Raw genomic sequence first — 19,126 nt, 5'->3', positions numbered from 1 at the left:
TGAACTTAGTGTCTCTGTCTTTGGTCACGGTAATGACAGCACATTTGGAGTTTAAATGGGAAAATAAATGAATAGATTCTCCAGTCCCTCCGCTCTCCTCTCTGCCATCATAAACACATCAGGTACATGGGATTTACCATAGGCTCAGAGGGATATTTACAGGATTCCCCTTGCTAAACCCTGGGCAACACATCACTGAATTTTATTGATGTTTATCCCAAATTCAGCCATGTTGACCCAGCACTGAAAATACTGAGAACAGGATTTCTTGTGAAATTTCCACTTCTCCTTAGCTTCAGTGAGGTTGGAAATTCCGTGAGAATACCCATTCTCCAAGGATTTTGGCACTACTGCTTCTGGTCCCACATGGAATCAGGAAGTGCAAGAGCTCAAAGTAAACTGAATTTTCCAGACATCAGAAAATATCTGGCTTCAGTTTGAGTTGTGGATGATTGCCTGAGACAGCTCGCATTTTATCCAAACTATCCATTTCCCATATTGCTAGTGAGGATCAGGAACATTGTTTTAGAAGGTGGAATTCAAAAGTGTAAAGGAATGCTGTCAAGACCTATCTTTCTATGGCCAGATACTGCTCTCCGAGTTGTGCCTGCACTGAAATCAATGAGGGCTGGAAGCACATATCTACAGGCTGAATTTGACCGAGAGTCTCTCTCGCCAAGTTTTTAGTACTCTCTTAGAAGATTAAAGGGAAGACCTTTCCAAAACAAAATGTTTCTTCTTTTGAATTTTCCCCCCCATTCTGATTTTAGAGGAACACACCTTGTTTCTACCTATTTTTTTCAGTAGTGTCTTGTTTATTTAGAGGATTACTGATCATGCCACAAGAATCATTTGAGTTATAGGTTTAATGATCTAAATTAATTTGTGCTCTTTGGTGGATAAATGGATTAAAGGTGTCAAATTCTGTTTTGCTTCCCATCCCCACTTTCAAAGCAAAAGAATAAGAGTATTTATCCATGCTTAGCTAAAAATTCCCTTTCTTCAAGCAATGAGGCTTATAGATCCATTACAATGGGAACTTCCACCTGCTTGCAGCTTGAGGCCAGCCAGACCTGTCAGTAACTGGCAGCAGGGGAATGCCCTGCCCCCGATGTATCTTCCAGTTGAGAAAGTTTCTACAATCAGAATAATTCAAATAAAATCTGTAACTTAAGAAAGTGTGTTACATATACTTTGAGGAAAACCACAAAAATTTCTCCTACTGCAGAACATGGTAAATTCCACCAAATGACAACTAACCCTAATCTTTGGATGCCAGTTTTCATCTCTATTCTGCATAATCCACTGGTCTCCAGAGTGGGCCAGATCTGTGGACCTTTATTACCTGAAAAAAGGCAATTTTCAGATAAGCATGGATAAGTTTTCCTATTCTTTGAGCCATTAAAATTAATTTTTGTGCCAATGTGCCTCAAGAGTGGGAAGCAAAATCATCCTTTAAATATGGTTACCATGCATGGAGAAAAACTCTGCCAAAAGGGGGCGGGGGGGGGGGGGAATGATGTTGGCTAAGACTGAATGACCAATTTTCAGAATTTGGTGAACAAATGGCCATCTAGCAGATCTCAATACTGGAGAAACTACTACTCTGCCCTGAGATTGTCAATGTGCTACTAAAGACTGGACTTCAATGCTGAACAGAAGGAATATTTCTTGCATTTATTTAAGGAATAAAATGTTATGAAAGTTGTGAGAACCACCTATCTGAATTAAAAGTCCAATACGGGGCCTCATTAGAGAAAGCTCCCAACTTCAAATAAAAAAAAACTGAATGAAAATTGTAGCCCTTGAAAGGCCTACTCCAATGGATAGAGAACATAACAGCCCCTGCAGGGGTTCAACCTAGGTAGTGCTGTAAAGAGCAGAATGAGGTTCCAAGGACATGTTCTATTCCCTAGGGCTGGAATAAGGTTGATGACCAAGAAAGCATTTGATGTTGTCATTTGTACAAAAAACTTCCTTTTCTTGAACATGCTGAGAACTTTATACTATAAAGGCTTGATCTTTTCACTTGGACACTGTTATATACCCACAACCAAGCCTTCCTGGGCTATGGCCACTCAAGGATATGTTTCACTGGCTTAACCAGCTAATAGAATAAGTTCTATAGGTTGATTTCTCTGTTAGGCTCTATGAGAGCAATCACCACTTCACGCAAGTATTCATTGTAAACGTCCCTGCTCCTGGGTGGAAGACTGGTTTTGCAATAGCAAAGCTCTGTAAGACATAGGCATGTGAAGATCCAGGGCCAAGCTAATCAAGCCTGAGTATCATAGACTCTACATCCAAAAAGGCATATGATGTATCTCATTCCGATGTTTTGTATTGTCCTGTGGAGCATTGGAAAAGATTAGAAGATGTAGTAGGGACTTCGCCCAGCTTTGTAAGATGCCATTCACTGCCTAAGATCCTGAGCCCTGACACACAGAAAGGCCACAGGGCATTTTATTTTCTGTTTCTAGTTGCAAAGAAGTTGATCACCAGCCCACCAAATAACTTATGATGAGTGAGATATTTCTGGGTGCAGAAGCCACCCTGTTAATCCAACCTGTGCCATGTAGATCTTGATGCTGTTTGTCTCCCGCTTGCACAATGGCTGGGGCAGAGGCAGCTGGGCCGGTACTCTTCACTGGGCTGGGGTCAAAGGCAGGAGTCAAGACTAGTTACTAAGCTGAGGCAGGAGATGAATACCAACGTCAATCCAAGCTGGAATCAATGTCAGGAGTCAGGAGCGAGATGGGGCGAAGACAAGATCTTTAGCAAGCCAGAGTCTTCATTCCTGCTTGGACAGCTCTGTGGGACAATGTCCTAATTTAAATAGTTGGTGTGGACTAATCAGGGGGCTGCAGGATTCTGTCTCTCTGGCCTCTTCAGGCAGTATTTCCTGCCGTGCCTAACACTCCAAGAAATTGTTGGGTGCTGCTTCCTTGGTGGCCCAAGAGTATAGCTTTTAGATAAACAGCCAATCTTGAATTTAAAATTGCCACTGATGGAGAATCCTCTATGATGCTGGATAAGTCGTTACAATGGCTAATTATCCTCACTGTTAAAAATGTAAATCTTATTTCCAGTCCAAATTTGTCTAGCTTTAACTTCCAGCCATTGCATCATGTCCTACCTTTCACGGCTAGACTGAAGAGCCCATTATCCAATATTTTCTCCCTATGTGGATACTGATAGACATAAATCACATCACCCCCTAAACAAAATAGATTGAACAAAAAGAAGGTTACCTCTTTGTGTCTGTCACAATAAGCCACGTTTTCTAATCTTTTAACTATTCTTGTGGCTCCTCTCTGAACCTTCTCCAATTTATCAACACCCTTCTTGAACTGTGGGCACCAGAACTGGGAACAGTATTCCAGCAGCAGTCACACCAGTGCCAAACACAGAGATAAAATAACCTCCCTACTCCTACTTGAGATTCCCCTGTTTATGCATCCCAGGATTACATTAGCCCTTTTGGCCCCACTGTTGCACTGGGAGCTCAGGTTCAGCTGCCTATGCACTACCATCTGCAAATCTTTTTCAGACTCTCTGCTTCCCAGGATAGAATTCCCCCATCCTGTAAGTAGGGTCTACTTCCTTTGTAGATCTATACATTTACTATATTAAAATGTATATTGTTTGCTTACACCCCACTTACTACCCACTTCAGATTGCTCTGTATCAGTGACCTGTCCTCTTCATTATTTATCATTGTCCCATTTTTTGAGTCATCTGTTAATTTTATCTAGGATAATTTTATGTTTTCTTCCAGACCTTGATAAAAATAGTAAATAGCATAGGGCCAGGAGCACACCCCTGTAGGACCCCACCAGAAACACACCGGATCAATGACGATTCCCTGTTTACAATTATATTTTAAGACCTATCAGTTAGCCAGTTTTAAATCTATTTAAAGTGTGCCATGTTAATTTTATATCATGCTACTTTTTAAATCAAAATATTGTGCAGTATCCAAGTCAAATGCCTTAAAGAGGTCTAAATATATTATATCAACATTATTAACTTTTATCAGCCAAACTGGTAATCTAATAAAAAAAAAAGGAAATCAAGTTCGTTTGAGAGGATCTATTTTCCAAAATCCCATATTGATTGGCATTAATTACTACCCCTTTATTCATCAGGTTCCATATCAGCCACTCCATTATCTTGCCTGGGATCTATGTCACACTGACAGGTCTATAATTACCCGGTCACTCTGTTTACCCTTTTTAAATATTGGCACAAAATTAGCTGTTGTAGAAGCAGAGAATATATAACTGGAGCTAGATTTCTGCCAACAGATGAAATCGAGTGAGATGTAGATGGGTTATGTGGAATTACTGAATAGGTATCATATAAAATCTGGATCATTGAATCATGCCTGTGTATGAGTTTAGAATTCCCAATAGGCTCCAATATGAACTGGATTTCCATCTCAGTGATACTACTTGTATTACATTATGGCCATCTTCATATTTGTGCACATTTTTCTGAGATAAAACCTTATATCTGATAGTATTCATTCTCAACTCAGACCTATAATTGACTTCCCAGGCATCATATGTCTGCGTCTGTCCTAAATCCAAGATATTCCAGGAAATATGTAACTTTGTGTGTTTGCGTCAGCTTTCTCTGTAGAGAACTGTGATCAGAAAAATTGTTCAGAAAGAGGTAAGTAAATTTCCTTCTTCCCTAACGCCACTATGTGTAGAGTATTTTAGATATATTGTAAATATTTGATTATCTAATGCTGATTTTGACCACTGGCCTTCCTGCCCTAAGGAGGAACAATTCTATTTGTGGTGAGGGGCATGCATGCATGCCTAGAGGAATCAGTATGTTTATGGCCTATTCTTTTCTGTATTGATCCACCAGGAATCAATGAGCCAGGGAACCAGGTGCTGAGGATCAGTTGCCCTGCTGCATTCCAGGGAGGAGAGCAGAGGAAACAGAGCTGATTTTATTATTCAGTTATTTATGGGAGCTTGTCCCCATAATCCTGCTTTAGATGTGGAAATGAAATTGGGTTCAGAGATTGTAAGCCACTTGAAATATTTTCAGAGCCCTCTCCCTGTCCTAAAAGAGGCTGGAACTATTTGTGTCCCTCTCCCAAATAGGCCCTTTCTGGGTCTCAAGTATGGGTCTGGGATTCTGGGTCTCAAGTCCCCAGAATCACAACCCTCTGTTGCATGGGATCCACAAGAGCTAGATAGGTATTTTTCTTTCCTGAAGTTCCTAATCCTGGTATATCAGTAGGGGGCTGAGGTCACAGCAAGGGAAGGGAGCTGGACATGAAGACTCCTTACTGCCATTTGCAGTGTCCGTACTGTGCCCAGTGCCCTCCATTCACAACTCGTGGGGAAGCAGACGGGGAAGAGGTGGCTGTGCTCCATAGTGTGAAGCATGGCAGGGACCCAGGTGCAACCACTCCGGGGTGCTGCCTTTTTGGCTTCACTCCCATTGTGGAGATTGTGGGGCTGCTTGCTCTGGAGTCTGTTCTTTTCCAATCCTGCCTGCCCCCTTTCCTGCCAGGGGGAAGGGTATCTAGGTAACCCCATCTGGTCTGAGTTGGGAGAGAGACTGCCCACAGAATTGGCTCAATGTCTCAACAAGACGCTCATGGGGAGGGCGTAGAGGGGAGGGGACACAGTCTCCTCCTTTTGCCTCTTACTTCTCTCAGCCTAGCTCTCTCCCTGAAGCCTTCAGAGCACCAGTGACTGCCCATGCCTCAGAAGAGGAAGCAGAGCTGAGGATACAATCTCCCCAAAAGGCAAATTATTGAGAAGAATTGTTCGTCTAAGAATTTGAAATGGAGTTTGAAATTTCCCTATGAAAAGCTCAGCCGCTGGGAGGGCTGCAACCACTGAGGAGGCAGAAAAAAACTGCAGGGAACTTCAGGAGGTGGGGTATTACCTTGCTACCAGCAAATGATGGGTTTAGTTCTGCCCCCAAGCTGCAAGCAGTCTGTAATGCATCCAGAGGAGTTGAATTTGGGAGCTATAATCCCAGTCTGTCCCATGGGTTTTGCCCTGGCATCAGAATCTAAAATACAGAGAATGTTTGAATCTCACAAATCCCATTGGCTCTGCCCATCAAATCAATGGTTCCCAGAGCCATCTACCACTCCCCAAAAGGGAGAATAAACAGAACTCTGTGAGCCATGTCCCTATAAGAGATCCCCACATGGACAGATTCATTCTAATAGTTCAGGGGTAAAATCCTGGCTCTGCTGAACTCAGTTGCAATACTCCAAGTGGCTTCAGTGGAGTCTGGATTTCACCCCAGCAGTCCGAGAGACCTGCACTGTGCCCTTTGGCTTAACTAGAAGTCACATATGCTTCTGATAGAATCATAGATTCATAGAACTGGAAGGGACCTCGAGCGGTCATCTAGTCCAGTCCCCTGCACTCAAGGCAGGACTAAATATTATCTAGACTATCCATGACAGGTGTTTGTCCAACGTGCTCTTAAAAATCCCCCTCCCTAGGCAATTTATTCCAGCGCTTAACCTCTCTGACAGTTAGGAAGTTTTTCCTAATGTCCAACCTAAACCTCCCTTGCTGCAATTTAAGCCCACTGCTTCTTGTCCTATCCTCAGAGGTTAAGAACAACAATTTTTCTCCCTCCTCCTTGTAACAACCTTTTATTAGTCGAAAACGGTTATCATGTCCCCTCTCAGTTTTCTCTTCTCCAGACTAAACAAACCCAGTTTTTTTTCAATCTTCCCTCACAGGTCATGTTTTCTAGACCTTTAATCATTTTTATTGCTCTTCTCTGGACTCTCTCCAATTTGTCCACATCTTTCCTGAAATGTGGTGCCCAGAATGGGACAAAATACTCCAGTTGAGGCCTAATCAGCGCGGACTAGAGTGGAAGAAATACTTCTTGTGTCTTACTTACAGCATTCCTACTAATACATCCCAGAATGAGTTTCCTTTTTTTTGCAACAGCGTTACACTGTTGACTCATATTTTGCTTGTGATACACTATGACCCCCAGATCCCTTTCCACAGTACTCCTTCCTAGGCAGTCATTTCCCATTTTGTATGTGTGCAACTGATTGTTTCTTCCTAAGTTGAATACTTTGCATTTGTCCTTATTGAATTTCATCCTGTTTACTTCAGACCATTTCTCCAGTTTGTCCAGATCATTTTGAATTTTAATACTATCCTCCAAAGCACTTGCAACCCTTCCCAGCTTGGTATCATCTGCAAACTTTATAACTATACTCTCTATGCCATTATCTAAATCATTTGATGAAGATATTGAACAGAACCAGACTCAGAACCAATCTCTGTGGGACCCCTTCCAGCACGACTGTGACCCACTGATAACTACTCTCTGGGAACGATTTTCCAACCAGTTATGCACCCACCTTATAGAAGCTCCATCTAGGATGCATTTCCCTAATTTGTTTATGAGAAGGTCATGCGAGACAGTATCAAAAGCCTTACTAAAGTCAAGATATACCATATCTACCGCTTCCCCCCTATCCACAAGGCTTGTTACCCTGTCAAAGAAAGCTATCAGGTTGGTTTGACATGATTTGTTCTTGACAAATCCATGCTGACTGTTATTTATCACCTTATCATCTTCTAGGTGTTTGCAAATTGATTGCTTAATTATTTGCTCCATTATCTTTCTGGATATAGAAGTTAAGCTGACTGGTCTGTAATTCACCGAGTTGTCCTTATTTCCTTTTTTATAGATGGGCCCTTTTATATTTGCCCTTTTCCAGTCTTCTGGAATGTCTCCCATCTTCCATGACTTTTCAAAGAGAATTGCTAATGGCTCAGATATCACCTCAGTCAGCTCCTTGAGTATTCTAGGATGCATTTCATCAGGCCCTGGTGATTTGAAGACATCTAACTTGTCTAAGTAATTTTTGACTTGTTCTTTCCCTATTTTAGACTCTGATCCTACCTCGTTTTCACTGGCATTCACTATGTTAGACGTCCAATCACCACCAACCTTCTTGGTGAAAACCGAAACAAAGAAGTCATTAAGCACCTCTGCCATTTCCACATTTTCTGTTATTGTCTTTCCCCCCTCATTGAGTAATGGGCCTACTCTGTCCTTGGTTGTCTTCTTGCTTCTAATGTATTTGTAGACTGTTTTTTTGTTTCTTTTTATGTTCCTAGCTAGTTTGATCTATTTTTGTGCCTTGGCTTTTCTAATTTTGTCCCTACATATTTGTGTTATTTGTTTATATTCATCCTTTATAATTTGACCGAGTTCCCACTTTTTGTAGGACTCTTTTTTGAGTTTTAGATCATTGAAGATCTCCTGGTTAAGCCAGAGTGGTCTCTTGCCATACTTCCTATCTTTCCTACTCAGTAGGATAGTTTGCTCTTGTGCCCTTAATAATGTCTCTTTGAAAAACTGCCAACTGTCTTCAATTGTTTTTCCCCTTAGACTTGATCATCCAGTAGAAGGGCCTTTCCGAGCAGATTCTAAAAATATGATGGTTAATGTCCTTATAGAATTTCCCTGGTGTTTGCCTTTAGACACACAGGACTAGAAGGCAAGGCACGGAATCATGCTACAGAGCAATCTTCTGCTGCTCAATTATATTCATGATAATATTTCTAGAAATAAAGAAGCTGGAGCTAGACGGGACTATTGGAGTGGTGGAAAGCCTGGCAGGCCAAAAGGTACATAGAACGAGATGTGGATACAGGAATGAATATGGATATAGATACAGGAACATAAACCTTTAACTAAAATTGCATCAGCTCTCAAACCAAGGCCTATGGAAATTTGGCTAGTCACACAAGGCCAGCTGCTCACCTTCACACCCAGAAGCTTCTAAAGGTCTCCAGGCTCTTCAAAATAAAGAACTTGGAAGCCTACAGAAGCAGCTGGAAAGAAAACTTATCTGCCCCCATCAGGAGTGACAAGGTGGGTGAGGTAATATATTTTATTGGCCCAACTTCAGTTGGTGAAAGACAAGCTTTTGAGCCACATATAATTAGGGAAGCATAAGGACAATGTAAAATTATATGGTTCTTACCTGTCAAAACTCTGACTTCTGCTTCATTTCCAGTTCTGGAACTAGCAGGATTTTTTGCAAGGCATCTATAGATCCCACTGTCTCCCGCTTGGATTCTGCTAATCTGTAAAGCTCCAGAGGGCAAGACAGCCACTCGGGTGTCACTGGGGCTCAGGATCAGGTCCTCCAGGTTTTTTTGCCAGTGTACCATCGGCATAGGCTCTCCAACTACTTCACACTTTAACAACACTGTGTCTCCTGCAAAAGCTGTGACAGATTCTGTCTGGGAAAGAAACCTCAATGGTCCTGCAAGCACAAGGAAAAGAAGCAATTATATAGTCACTGAAAATATAAATTGCATGCTGTTTCTATGTTGATCTGGATTTGGTTAATCATCCAGTCTGAAGAATAAGTGATGTTCAGACAAGTACTTTGAGGCTTCCGTGATTGCTGAATGACTATCAGTATGCCACTAATGAGTGTAATTTAAAGAAGAAAATAATAGATGTGTTATTGACATAAGAGAGTACCAAATAGCAACCCGTTACTTACAAACTACTTCAAGAATAACTTTATCAAAGTACAAACACAGTGTTATGCAATACACACTATTCAGAACAGGATGAAATTCAAAGAAAGATGTACTGAAATTAGGTAAGATTAAGAAACTTTGTTATTTTCACATCTTTCCACCTAATGGAATCTTTCTTCCATGCTGCACATCAAACTGTATGACTGACATGTCCTCTGAAAGGATACTATTCATTGTATTGAAACAAGGGAAGTCTATGTCCATGTTATTGCAGGGGGAGGTAGCAACTCCTATATTTAGACTGCCTATCACTTTTCATTATGAAAGATTCTTGCAACCTATTTTTTGAGAGGCTCTAAGACCGCTGTTGTTTGCAGCAGGTCTTCAAAATTCAATAGGGCCCAAGCCCTTGAGCTAGACATGGGTCTTTTACTTGTACCATGAAATTCCACTGAGTTTTGGCTGAGACATAGACTGTAAAAAAAATCACCATTTCCCACAAGGAATGCAAATGAAAGATGTAAGTATCTTTCAAAGCAACAGTGGCAATGGCACTGGGAACATATGGGAGCTATCAGATGTGACCCACTCCCTAGACCCGACACCTGGCACCAGTAGCTCATTCCACCCCTTCTGGGATAACTGCATTCTCTTGGTAGCAACTAATGTAGTTAGTCCAATATCTGAAGTGGTAGCACTCTCTGGCTCAGGGTTCAAATTCTGCTGATGTATGATGACAGGGTTATTACAGGTGTAGATACTAGAAATTGTTTTTAATCTTTTCCTTAAAAAGAAATTACCTACAAAAATGCATGTTAACAACCAAAACACCCCCCACCCAATGCCTAATCTGGCATTAGGAAATGCCAGATTTATGGTTGCCAATGAAACAGTAATTCTGCCCCCTTGTGCATATGAGCATGATACTGTCTTTAATGATACTATCAAATCATTCCAACCCACCCCACATACACCAGGATACCAAAACTAAAAAGCCAGATCTGTGAAATGTCAAGTAGGTAGAAGCTACAAGAATTGGACCTGGCCTGAGTGAGTCAAAGATAATGCCCAGATTATAGGCCTCTATGGTGAGGTTATCAATGGTAATAGAACACCAATGGAGAAGGGGAGAGGAAATGCTCAGTTGCCAAATGATGACCAGATGTCGTCAGAGAAACAGGTTGAAGTTAGGGTTTGGATAAAGGGAGACAGGTCTTTAGCAGAGAGATAGATTTGTAAACCATCGGTATAAAGATGGTATTTGAAGCCACCCTTATGGATAAGATCATTTAGAAATAGGAGGTAGAGAGAGAAGAGCAGGTGGAGAAGCACAGAGCTTTTTGGAGAGGCCTATCGACAAAGGGAGAGGGTGAAGAAAAGAACCCATCAAAAGAGATTTTGAAAGCAAATTAGAGGAGTAGAAAGAGACCAGTAAGCGGCAAGAGCCTCAAAAGTCAACGGAGTGCAATATTTCAAAAAGTAGGGGAGTGGTCGCTGGTGTCAGAGGCCACCAAGAGTTCAAGGAGAAAGAAAATAAGGGCTCTGGCATTTTGGCCAGTAAAAAGTCAGTCAAAATTTCACTGAGTGGGTAGGGCAGAAACTAGTATAGTCTAATAAATGTATTGTTAGAGTGGGATTCAGGAAACCTGGGTTCAATTCCTGGCTCAACCACATTTCCTGTGTGATTGGGGTCAAGTCATGTAATCTACCCGTTGTCTCAGCTCAAAACCTGAGATACTTCACACGAGGGGGGAGGGCAGGGATGTGAGGATAAAATCCATTAACAACTGTAAGGTGCTCAGACAGTATGGTAGCAAGAACTATATATTATTATCATTATTTATATTTCCATAGTGCCTAGGAACCCGCTGTTCTAGGTGCTGTACAAACACACATATAATATACACACATTTAGCTAAACAGTCAAGGATGCAGTTGGAGGAGAGGAACTCATGTCTCCTTTAACTCAATAATGAATTGTAATGACATTAACTGCAACTTGTGAAAAGATTCCTGCATGTTAAAAAAAAGTCATACTGCACATTGTCCTACATATTTAGTACTTTGTAATCATAATGATCACAGTTAATACATATTTAAAGAGTACCTTGCTCTGAAAAGAGAAAGAACAACTCAACTCTACGTGGTAGTTTGGAATTCCACACCACAGGTGAACAACCATCAGCTGCACCCTTCCATAATCTACAGAAAGAGCAAAAATGCTACATTTCAAATGAAGCTGTTGGCACAGACACAGGATGTAACAGCTTTTCACATGAAGCAAAGCTGATGTCAACTCAAAAAGCAGAAGCATTGAACGCTTTTCATTTTAGCTTTGCTTTAAATAAATAATTAAAAACTTAAAAGCAACATGAGTGTGGACGGAAAGCTGTTAAAAGCCACCGCTACATCCATGTCAGCAGAAAAGAAGGTTCATGAAAGTTTAAGCAAAACAAAAAAACAAACAAAAAAACCTGTCCATCAAGATCGCATATGAACGAGGCTTTTGTCACAAACAGCTGGTTGTCCTCAAGAGTCCATGCAGCAATCCCAAGAATCTCCATGTTAGGCAAATAAAATAAATAAAATAACTGCGGGACCAAGGCCGATTCTCACAATCACTTAAACCTGGCCACCCTAAGTAGTGACTCCAGAACTCCTTAAGAATTTTAGGCATAGTACAAACCAACATCACCCTCCATATGTCACAGATTCATTTATTGTAGGAAAGGGGGAACATGCTTCACTTCACCAGGAACCCTAGTGGCACATGCACCTTTCCCCAGACACTGCACAAACCCCTTCATAGGTTCTGTGGGGGAATCCAGACCCACAAGTTTGGGGTGGGGTTAGAGAGAGAGGCGGGTCGGAGGTCTTCCTTCCAAGTGTTGACGTCACCAGGCATCACCATCACCCCAGGTAACTCAGGAGGGTGGAAAATCACAAGTGTCAATGAAGCCTTCCTGCACTAGGCCTGAACCAAACTCCTTCCATGTTTAAACTCTAATCGACCTCAAAAGCCAGGTGCAATTGGAATATGTAAGCAACCAGTTATCTGTGTGCAACCCCCTGCTCAAGCGGTAATAATGAGGCCTGCATGTTTCTGGCTGAAGGGAAAAAGGACAAGATAACGGTTTAAAGAAGTTACTAACAAGCTAGGCTTATAGCTGCCAAGAATGACTTAACTGCTTAAATGTAATCGTTATTTGCTTAGTAATTGTTACCAGGGACGGGAGGGGTGAAGAGAGAGGAATGGAGGGGAGGGAAGGGAGGGGTAGCGGGGGAAGGGGGTGGTGAGGCTTGACTGTAAAGGTATAAAGGAAGAAAAAGCTGTTTCTGTTGGTGTGCTTGATTTGAGACGTGCCAGTCTCCTTGCACCGCTTTGAGATCTCAAATAAACTTTGCTTGCTTCTCCACCTGGTGTGTTTATTGGCGCGAAGCACACCGGGCCACGAACCTTCGCTGTTGCTTTGCCTCGGGCACTCTGTGTCTGCAACACAAGCCCATATGCAAAGCAATGCAAGTGACTGCAGACTTTCCACTCCTGCTGTGGACAGGGCCGGCTCCAGCATTTCTGCCGCCCCAAGCAAAAAAAAAAAAAAAGCTGCAATCGGCGGCGGCAGTTCAGCGGCAGGTCCTTCGCTCCTAGAGGGAGTGAGGACCTGCCGCCCCCGAATTGCCGCAGGTGCCTCCCCTCTCCCTTGGCCGCCCCAAGCACCTGCTTGTTAAGCTGGTGCCTGGAGCCGGCCCTGGCTGTGGAAAAAACCCTTCTAAACAAAGGTGTACTGGGGACAGTGGTGGTGGTGGCTGAGAGAGATATGCCTATTTCAGTGGTGAATTTGGCTCTACTGTATATAACACACACATTGTTACAACACATGGGAAAGATGGAGAAAAACACTACAGTTAGGATTTTCAAGAGTGCCTAAGTGATTTAAAAAGCACAAGACTTTGTGACCCCCAAAGGGACTTATGCTCCTAAGCTACATAGGTGTTTTTGAAATTCTACCCTGTACACGGCTACAGATTGGTGCAGTGTGGTATAAGGATTTTATCAGTCAGTGATTGGATGGCCATGTTACATATGCGAAGCAAAGTCACAAGTTATGCACTCAGCCCAAAGCAACACCACTCGACACATCCATACATTCTATATATGCCACGTCTGTTACAGAAAAGACATGTTTTAGAGAGTTTAAAAACATGATTGGGACTTTGCATTTTTTCTCCAACTGTAGGGTCAGGTACCTTCATTCTCAGCCCAAGCATTCAGAACACAGAGAGAGCCATAACAACAACAACAAAAGTTTAAAAATAACCTACCATAGGCTTTCTGTATATATATAAATGTCATGGTTTTACATTCTGATCTCCTGGGTTCTTGCAGGGCTAGAAGCATGTACTGTTTCATTGGAAAGCAGGGACCTTTCCTTTTCCAGTGGTTATGTACAATGCTCCTGTTTATAGGTCTCCAGGATCCTACTATAGCAGATCCCAGGGCTGTCACTGGTCCAGGACTATATATTTCCTTGCAAAGGCCTCAAGCCTGTATAGTTTTTATGGTGAAATTCCACATTATTAGGCTCTCTTTTTTTTAAGATAGTTCTTTTGAAGCTGCTCAGAAGCCTGGAATGTTGTAAGCTTGTTTGGGGGAAGAGGACTAATGAGTAGATACGGAGACAGTCAAAACATTTCTCACATGATCAGCAAGTTATCACAGTGTTTTCCCCATCACACCTAAAGTATTTTAAATATTAGTAGCCCCAGACACAATCCTCTTTACAGTATGGACATCTGGTTCAATTGGTTTAGTCTAACAGTCTGGCGTTGATTCCCTTGCATAGCTATACTAGTTTTAAGACAACCATAAAAATAAACCACTTCACAGTTCAGGTTCATGCCATCCATGGCTTTTCACGCACTGGGCTGGCTGTCTTTCCCCCACTGTCTCAGAGCATTACACCCAGACCTGCTTTTAAATTCTAATCTGATAATGGCACACAAGTCTGATTTGCCCTGCAGCCTGGTTGGCAGCCTATCAGAATCCCCATCTTTCCCTACAGAAGGTCTAATTATTAAGTAATTAAAGTTCATTTAATAAAAAGGCTTATCATTTGGGGGACAGACCTTGGGGTCTGGAGCATGATTAGCTATTAAATATTCAGCAATTTAGTAACACTCAGTAAAATCCCCTAAATGAGAGCTGCTTTAAGTGCTTTGTTTGTTTCAAATTAATGTCTGCAAGGTTACATAACATCAAGGCAAGACCTTTTTTTCCCCACTTTCAATGCACACAATAGCTGAAGGGCAGGGAACCAAGTTAATGAAAAGGAGCTATATGCTTCTGTTAGGTTCAGGCAGCACCAAAGAAAGAGCAGCAATGAGTCTGGAAGAGAAAATCTTCCATAAACCTCTTCCTAATTAGCTCTCCCTTATTTTATTTTCATATTGCTTTTTTAATCTTTCCTTTCCCATATTTTGATTCTACTTCATCTTCATTAGAAAAACTCTCCACATTAGCTGAGCCGGGGAGTCAACAGCAAAGAAAGGAGGGGAAAAGTATCAGCATGTATTCAGGTTTCAGAGTGGTAGCCGTGTTAGTCTGCATCAGCAAAAAGAACGAGGAATACTTGTGGCACCTTAGAGACTAACACATTTATTTGAGCATAAGCTTTCATGGCTAAAACCCACTTCATCAGATGCATGCAGTGGAAAATACAGTAGGAAGATATATATACACAGAGGACATGAAAAAATGGGTGTTGCCATACCAACTATAAAGAGAGTAATCAGTTAAGGTGGGCTGTTATCAGAAGGAGAAAAAAAACTTTTGTAGTGATAATCAGGACGGCCCATTTCCAAAAGTTGACAAGAAGGTGTGAGTAACAGTAGGGGGAAAAAATTAGCATGGGGAAATAGTTTTACTTTGTGTAATGACCCATCATGTATTCAGTATTCATGGCTTGCAGCCAGAGTTGTTTGGGCTGTAATACTATATAAATCTCACACACTAAGCTGGGTCAGATTGGACAGTACTTGTACATGCACCTTAAAGGATCACTCATGATAATTCTTGAATTGGTGATGTCTGCAAGTGGAACTTTTCCTATTGAGATTGTGCTGAATCAGGGTGACAGAGTAGCATTTGGTGGCACTGCATTGCTGGAGATGCTGTCTTTTTAGAAGAGATGTAAAAATGAGGTTTTGGTCACTTATGTTCATCACAGAACCAATGACAGGGTTGCCTCTCCCCCCCCCCCCACACACACACACATCAACAGTGGATGTTTTTGGCTCAGATACTAAAGGTAAGGTCTTAATTCCCCTTAGGGCAATTTCTTTCTATCCAACTAAAATACCCTCTCATCTCTGCAGTTTCAAAGGGCTACAGCAGGGGTAAGCAACCTATGGCACACATGCCAAAGGCAGCACGTGAGCTGATTTTCAGTGGCACTCACACTGCCCGGGTCCTGGCCACCAGTCCAGGGGGCACTGCATTTTAATTTAATTTTAAATGAAGCTTCTTAATCATTTTAAAAACCTTATTTACTTTACATACAACAATAGTTTAGTTATAGAAAGAGACCTTCTAAAAATGTTAAAATGTATTACTGGCACGCGAAACCTTAAATTAACATGAATAAATGAAGACTTGGCACCCCACTTCTGAAAGGTTGCGGACCCCTGGGCTACAGGATTCCTTTTTCCTTCCTCTCCTAAAGGGTTGTGAAGTATTGCTGTGCACCATTAAATAACCTGCGTGTTCCTTGCAAAAAGTTGCTGCATTTTAGCGGTTGGTGAAGAGAAGGGCCCTAAATGCGTTGGTGGAATTCTAGCTTGGGGTGAATGAATGAAAACATTTGCTGGAGTGGCACTTCGGTTTGCTGAGGCAGTATGCAGAAGAAATGTTAGAACAGAACACGAATTTTAGTATATGGTTAAATAAAGGTAATTTTGTGCTAGGGTTAATTTGTAATAATATCATCTAAATGGTTCCTTTCTTGTTACAAATCCCATCTTGGGAAATTGGAGGCAGTAAACCACAGTAGAGGTAATAACATTGATGAAAAGCTTCTGGTAAAGCTATATAATTTAGATTTCTGATTTAGGAGAACCTACTGGGAGAAAATTGAAGTTAATGATATACATTTAAAAATACTTTTATAATGGAAAGCTAACCAGAGAAGATGCCTCAACCTCTACAATAGAGCTATTCTGAGTCCCTTTTGTCAACCTAATTAGAAAGATTCACCAAGCTTTTAAGTTGTTCAACATAATGCATCTTACTAGGATATTTTATGCATATGCAATTACACCTAAAATTTAAACACTTATAGTTTTCAAAAAAGAAAACTTGACCAGACAGTGACAAAGGGCAATGGATGGGAAAAACAGCAGAGGCTGGAAAGTGAGGGTACATCTACACTGCAGATTAATGTGTAATTGTAGCACAGATGGGCACACCCAGGAACCCTGGGTACATACTTGGGTTGCTTGTCCATACTGAAACCCATGCCATCATGTCTTCACTATTATTGTTAAACATGCTAACTAGATTAAAAATAGTGCAGATGTGCCTACCCCTGCTACAATTATACCTTAATTTGTGGTGCAAATGTAACCTGAATGTCTCAGGAGCGGAGCTGGCCAGGGGACAGGGCTAGGAGAAACAAAGGAAGCGGGTGAAACACTCATCTCTGCCCTGATTAAAACTACACCCCCAGGGGAGGAAAAGTTGAACCAATGCTCAAGCTTTTGCTCAATGACATTCAAAGCCTTTCATTCTGACAGGTTCCTGATGTTTCAAGTAATATGTTTTGAAAGCCCCCTGCAGCAGCCCGTAAAGCTTTCTAAACCAGGTGTGCAAATGTAAAGCAGAGGAGATACGATTCTTCAACTAGCTCCGCAACCTCACTTCTCAGCTAGCCCCTTTTCTTTCTATCATATTCTATTCAGGTCCTTATATCACCCCCATCACCATGCTATTCAGGGGATCAAGGAGTATCTTTCCAGCTTCTCAGCTAGGCTAGCCCTAAGTCCTCAGCCATATTTATAAAACCAAACCAAAATAAACACTCTACATTAATAAAGTGTGTGTGGAATTTCCTAGAGTTAAGATTGGTTAAGTATGTTTCCACGCATTAGCACTAAAACACATGGAAATCACAAGGTAAGGTACCTTTTTACACCCAACACAATTCTTCAGACTCAAGTCTTTTTGCATCTACACCAGTGGTTCTCAAACTTTTGTACTGGTGACCCCTTTCACATAGCAAGCCTCCAATTGCGACCGCCTTTATGAACTAAAAACACTTGTTTATATATTTAACACCATTATAAATGCTGGAGGCAAAACAGGGTTTGGGGTTAAGGCTGGCAGCTCGCAGCCCCCTATGTAATAACCTGGCGACCCCCTGAGGGCTCCCGACCCCCATTTTGAGAACCCCTGATCTACACCAACAGACTGACACCCTCTCCAACACACATTCTATACGGAGTCTAGCATGCTGAATGGGCACATGAAAAATCTTCAAATCACACTGTTATACACAGCCTTAGCTCTCTTGTTAATGTGTTCTATAACATATTACTATATACATGAAGTGGTGAATATGCATACTTTTCAGTACTAATTGACTGGCTTTCCTTAGGAATGTGTGCTGCCTAAAATTCAATTTTTGAAAGTCAGAATGTAAACATAAAGTGGAAGATTGATTGTTTGTGGAAAATGACTTGTTTTCAAAAACAACTTTAAATTCTCTCTCTGGAGGTATGGTATATAGATAAGTTTCCTTGTATTCCCTTTCTGTCTGTATCTACCTATTGTCTCGTCTCATACTTAGTTTGTAAGTCCTTTTGTGGCAGGAACCATCATTTTTGTGTGTTTGAACAGTACCTAGCAAACTGGGATCATACTCCATGACTGGGGCAATAATAATAATAATGTATAAGATAAAACTGTAATTTTATAATGAATTCTACCTTATTCATTATGTATCATTGGAAGGTCAAAGCTACTATAGCCCACTGCAGTGTGATTCTTAGATCTTTTGAAGTGTAATAGAATTGCTAAATTGAAAGCGAGTATGTTAGAGAGGGTATCATGACAACAATGGGTTAATACTTGGAGATGAACATTCTGCTGGATGTGAATGTTGACTTGAACATAGAGCTATGCAAATAACTGACTCTTCAGTTTGACAGAGACAGCTGTGAAATATTTTGGTCATTTTCAATGAAAAATGTACTGGCCAAAAAATTTCTCCCAGCTCTACCTAATCATGATCCCCTTGCTTTCTGGTGGTGTTGTGTGGAACAACATATAAACAAACTTAGCTCTGATTTAACAGCATTGTTGGCAAGGGAGCCACAACTTAAGCATGAAGATAAATCAATAGAAGGATCAAAGCCAATAGAATGCCATGGCCAACTAGCCCAACACATGCCTAGCGAGGCTGCAGATGCTTGCTGTACAGCAGGCTGACTTATAGGACCAAATTTTGAAAGTGATCATAAAAACCGCCTCAATGTTTGCATGTGCAATCAAATGTATGTGCCAGTTTCAAGCAGTAACCCATCTAGCTACCTGATTTGTG

At 41.4% G+C, this 19,126-nt stretch overlaps 1 protein-coding gene across 1 annotated transcript in view; it reads right to left on the bottom strand.

Annotated features, from left to right (window-relative positions):
* The window catches only part of DCC (DCC netrin 1 receptor), a 902,832-nt gene that overhangs the window by 488,023 nt on the left and 395,683 nt on the right, over nucleotides 1-19,126 (bottom strand). The window contains exon 3 of the mRNA XM_026649009.1: nucleotides 9,020-9,304. Within this exon, the coding sequence (XP_026504794.1) occupies nucleotides 9,020-9,304 (285 nt within the window). The remainder of the gene's footprint in view (nucleotides 1-9,019; nucleotides 9,305-19,126) is intronic.

Source organism: Terrapene carolina, unplaced genomic scaffold (genome assembly GCF_002925995.2).
Source record: "Terrapene carolina triunguis isolate 2854851 unplaced genomic scaffold, T_m_triunguis-2.0 Scaffold69, whole genome shotgun sequence".
NCBI classification, from domain to species: Eukaryota; Metazoa; Chordata; order Testudines; family Emydidae; genus Terrapene; species Terrapene triunguis.
This window is presented reverse-complemented; position numbering and strand designations above follow the sequence as displayed.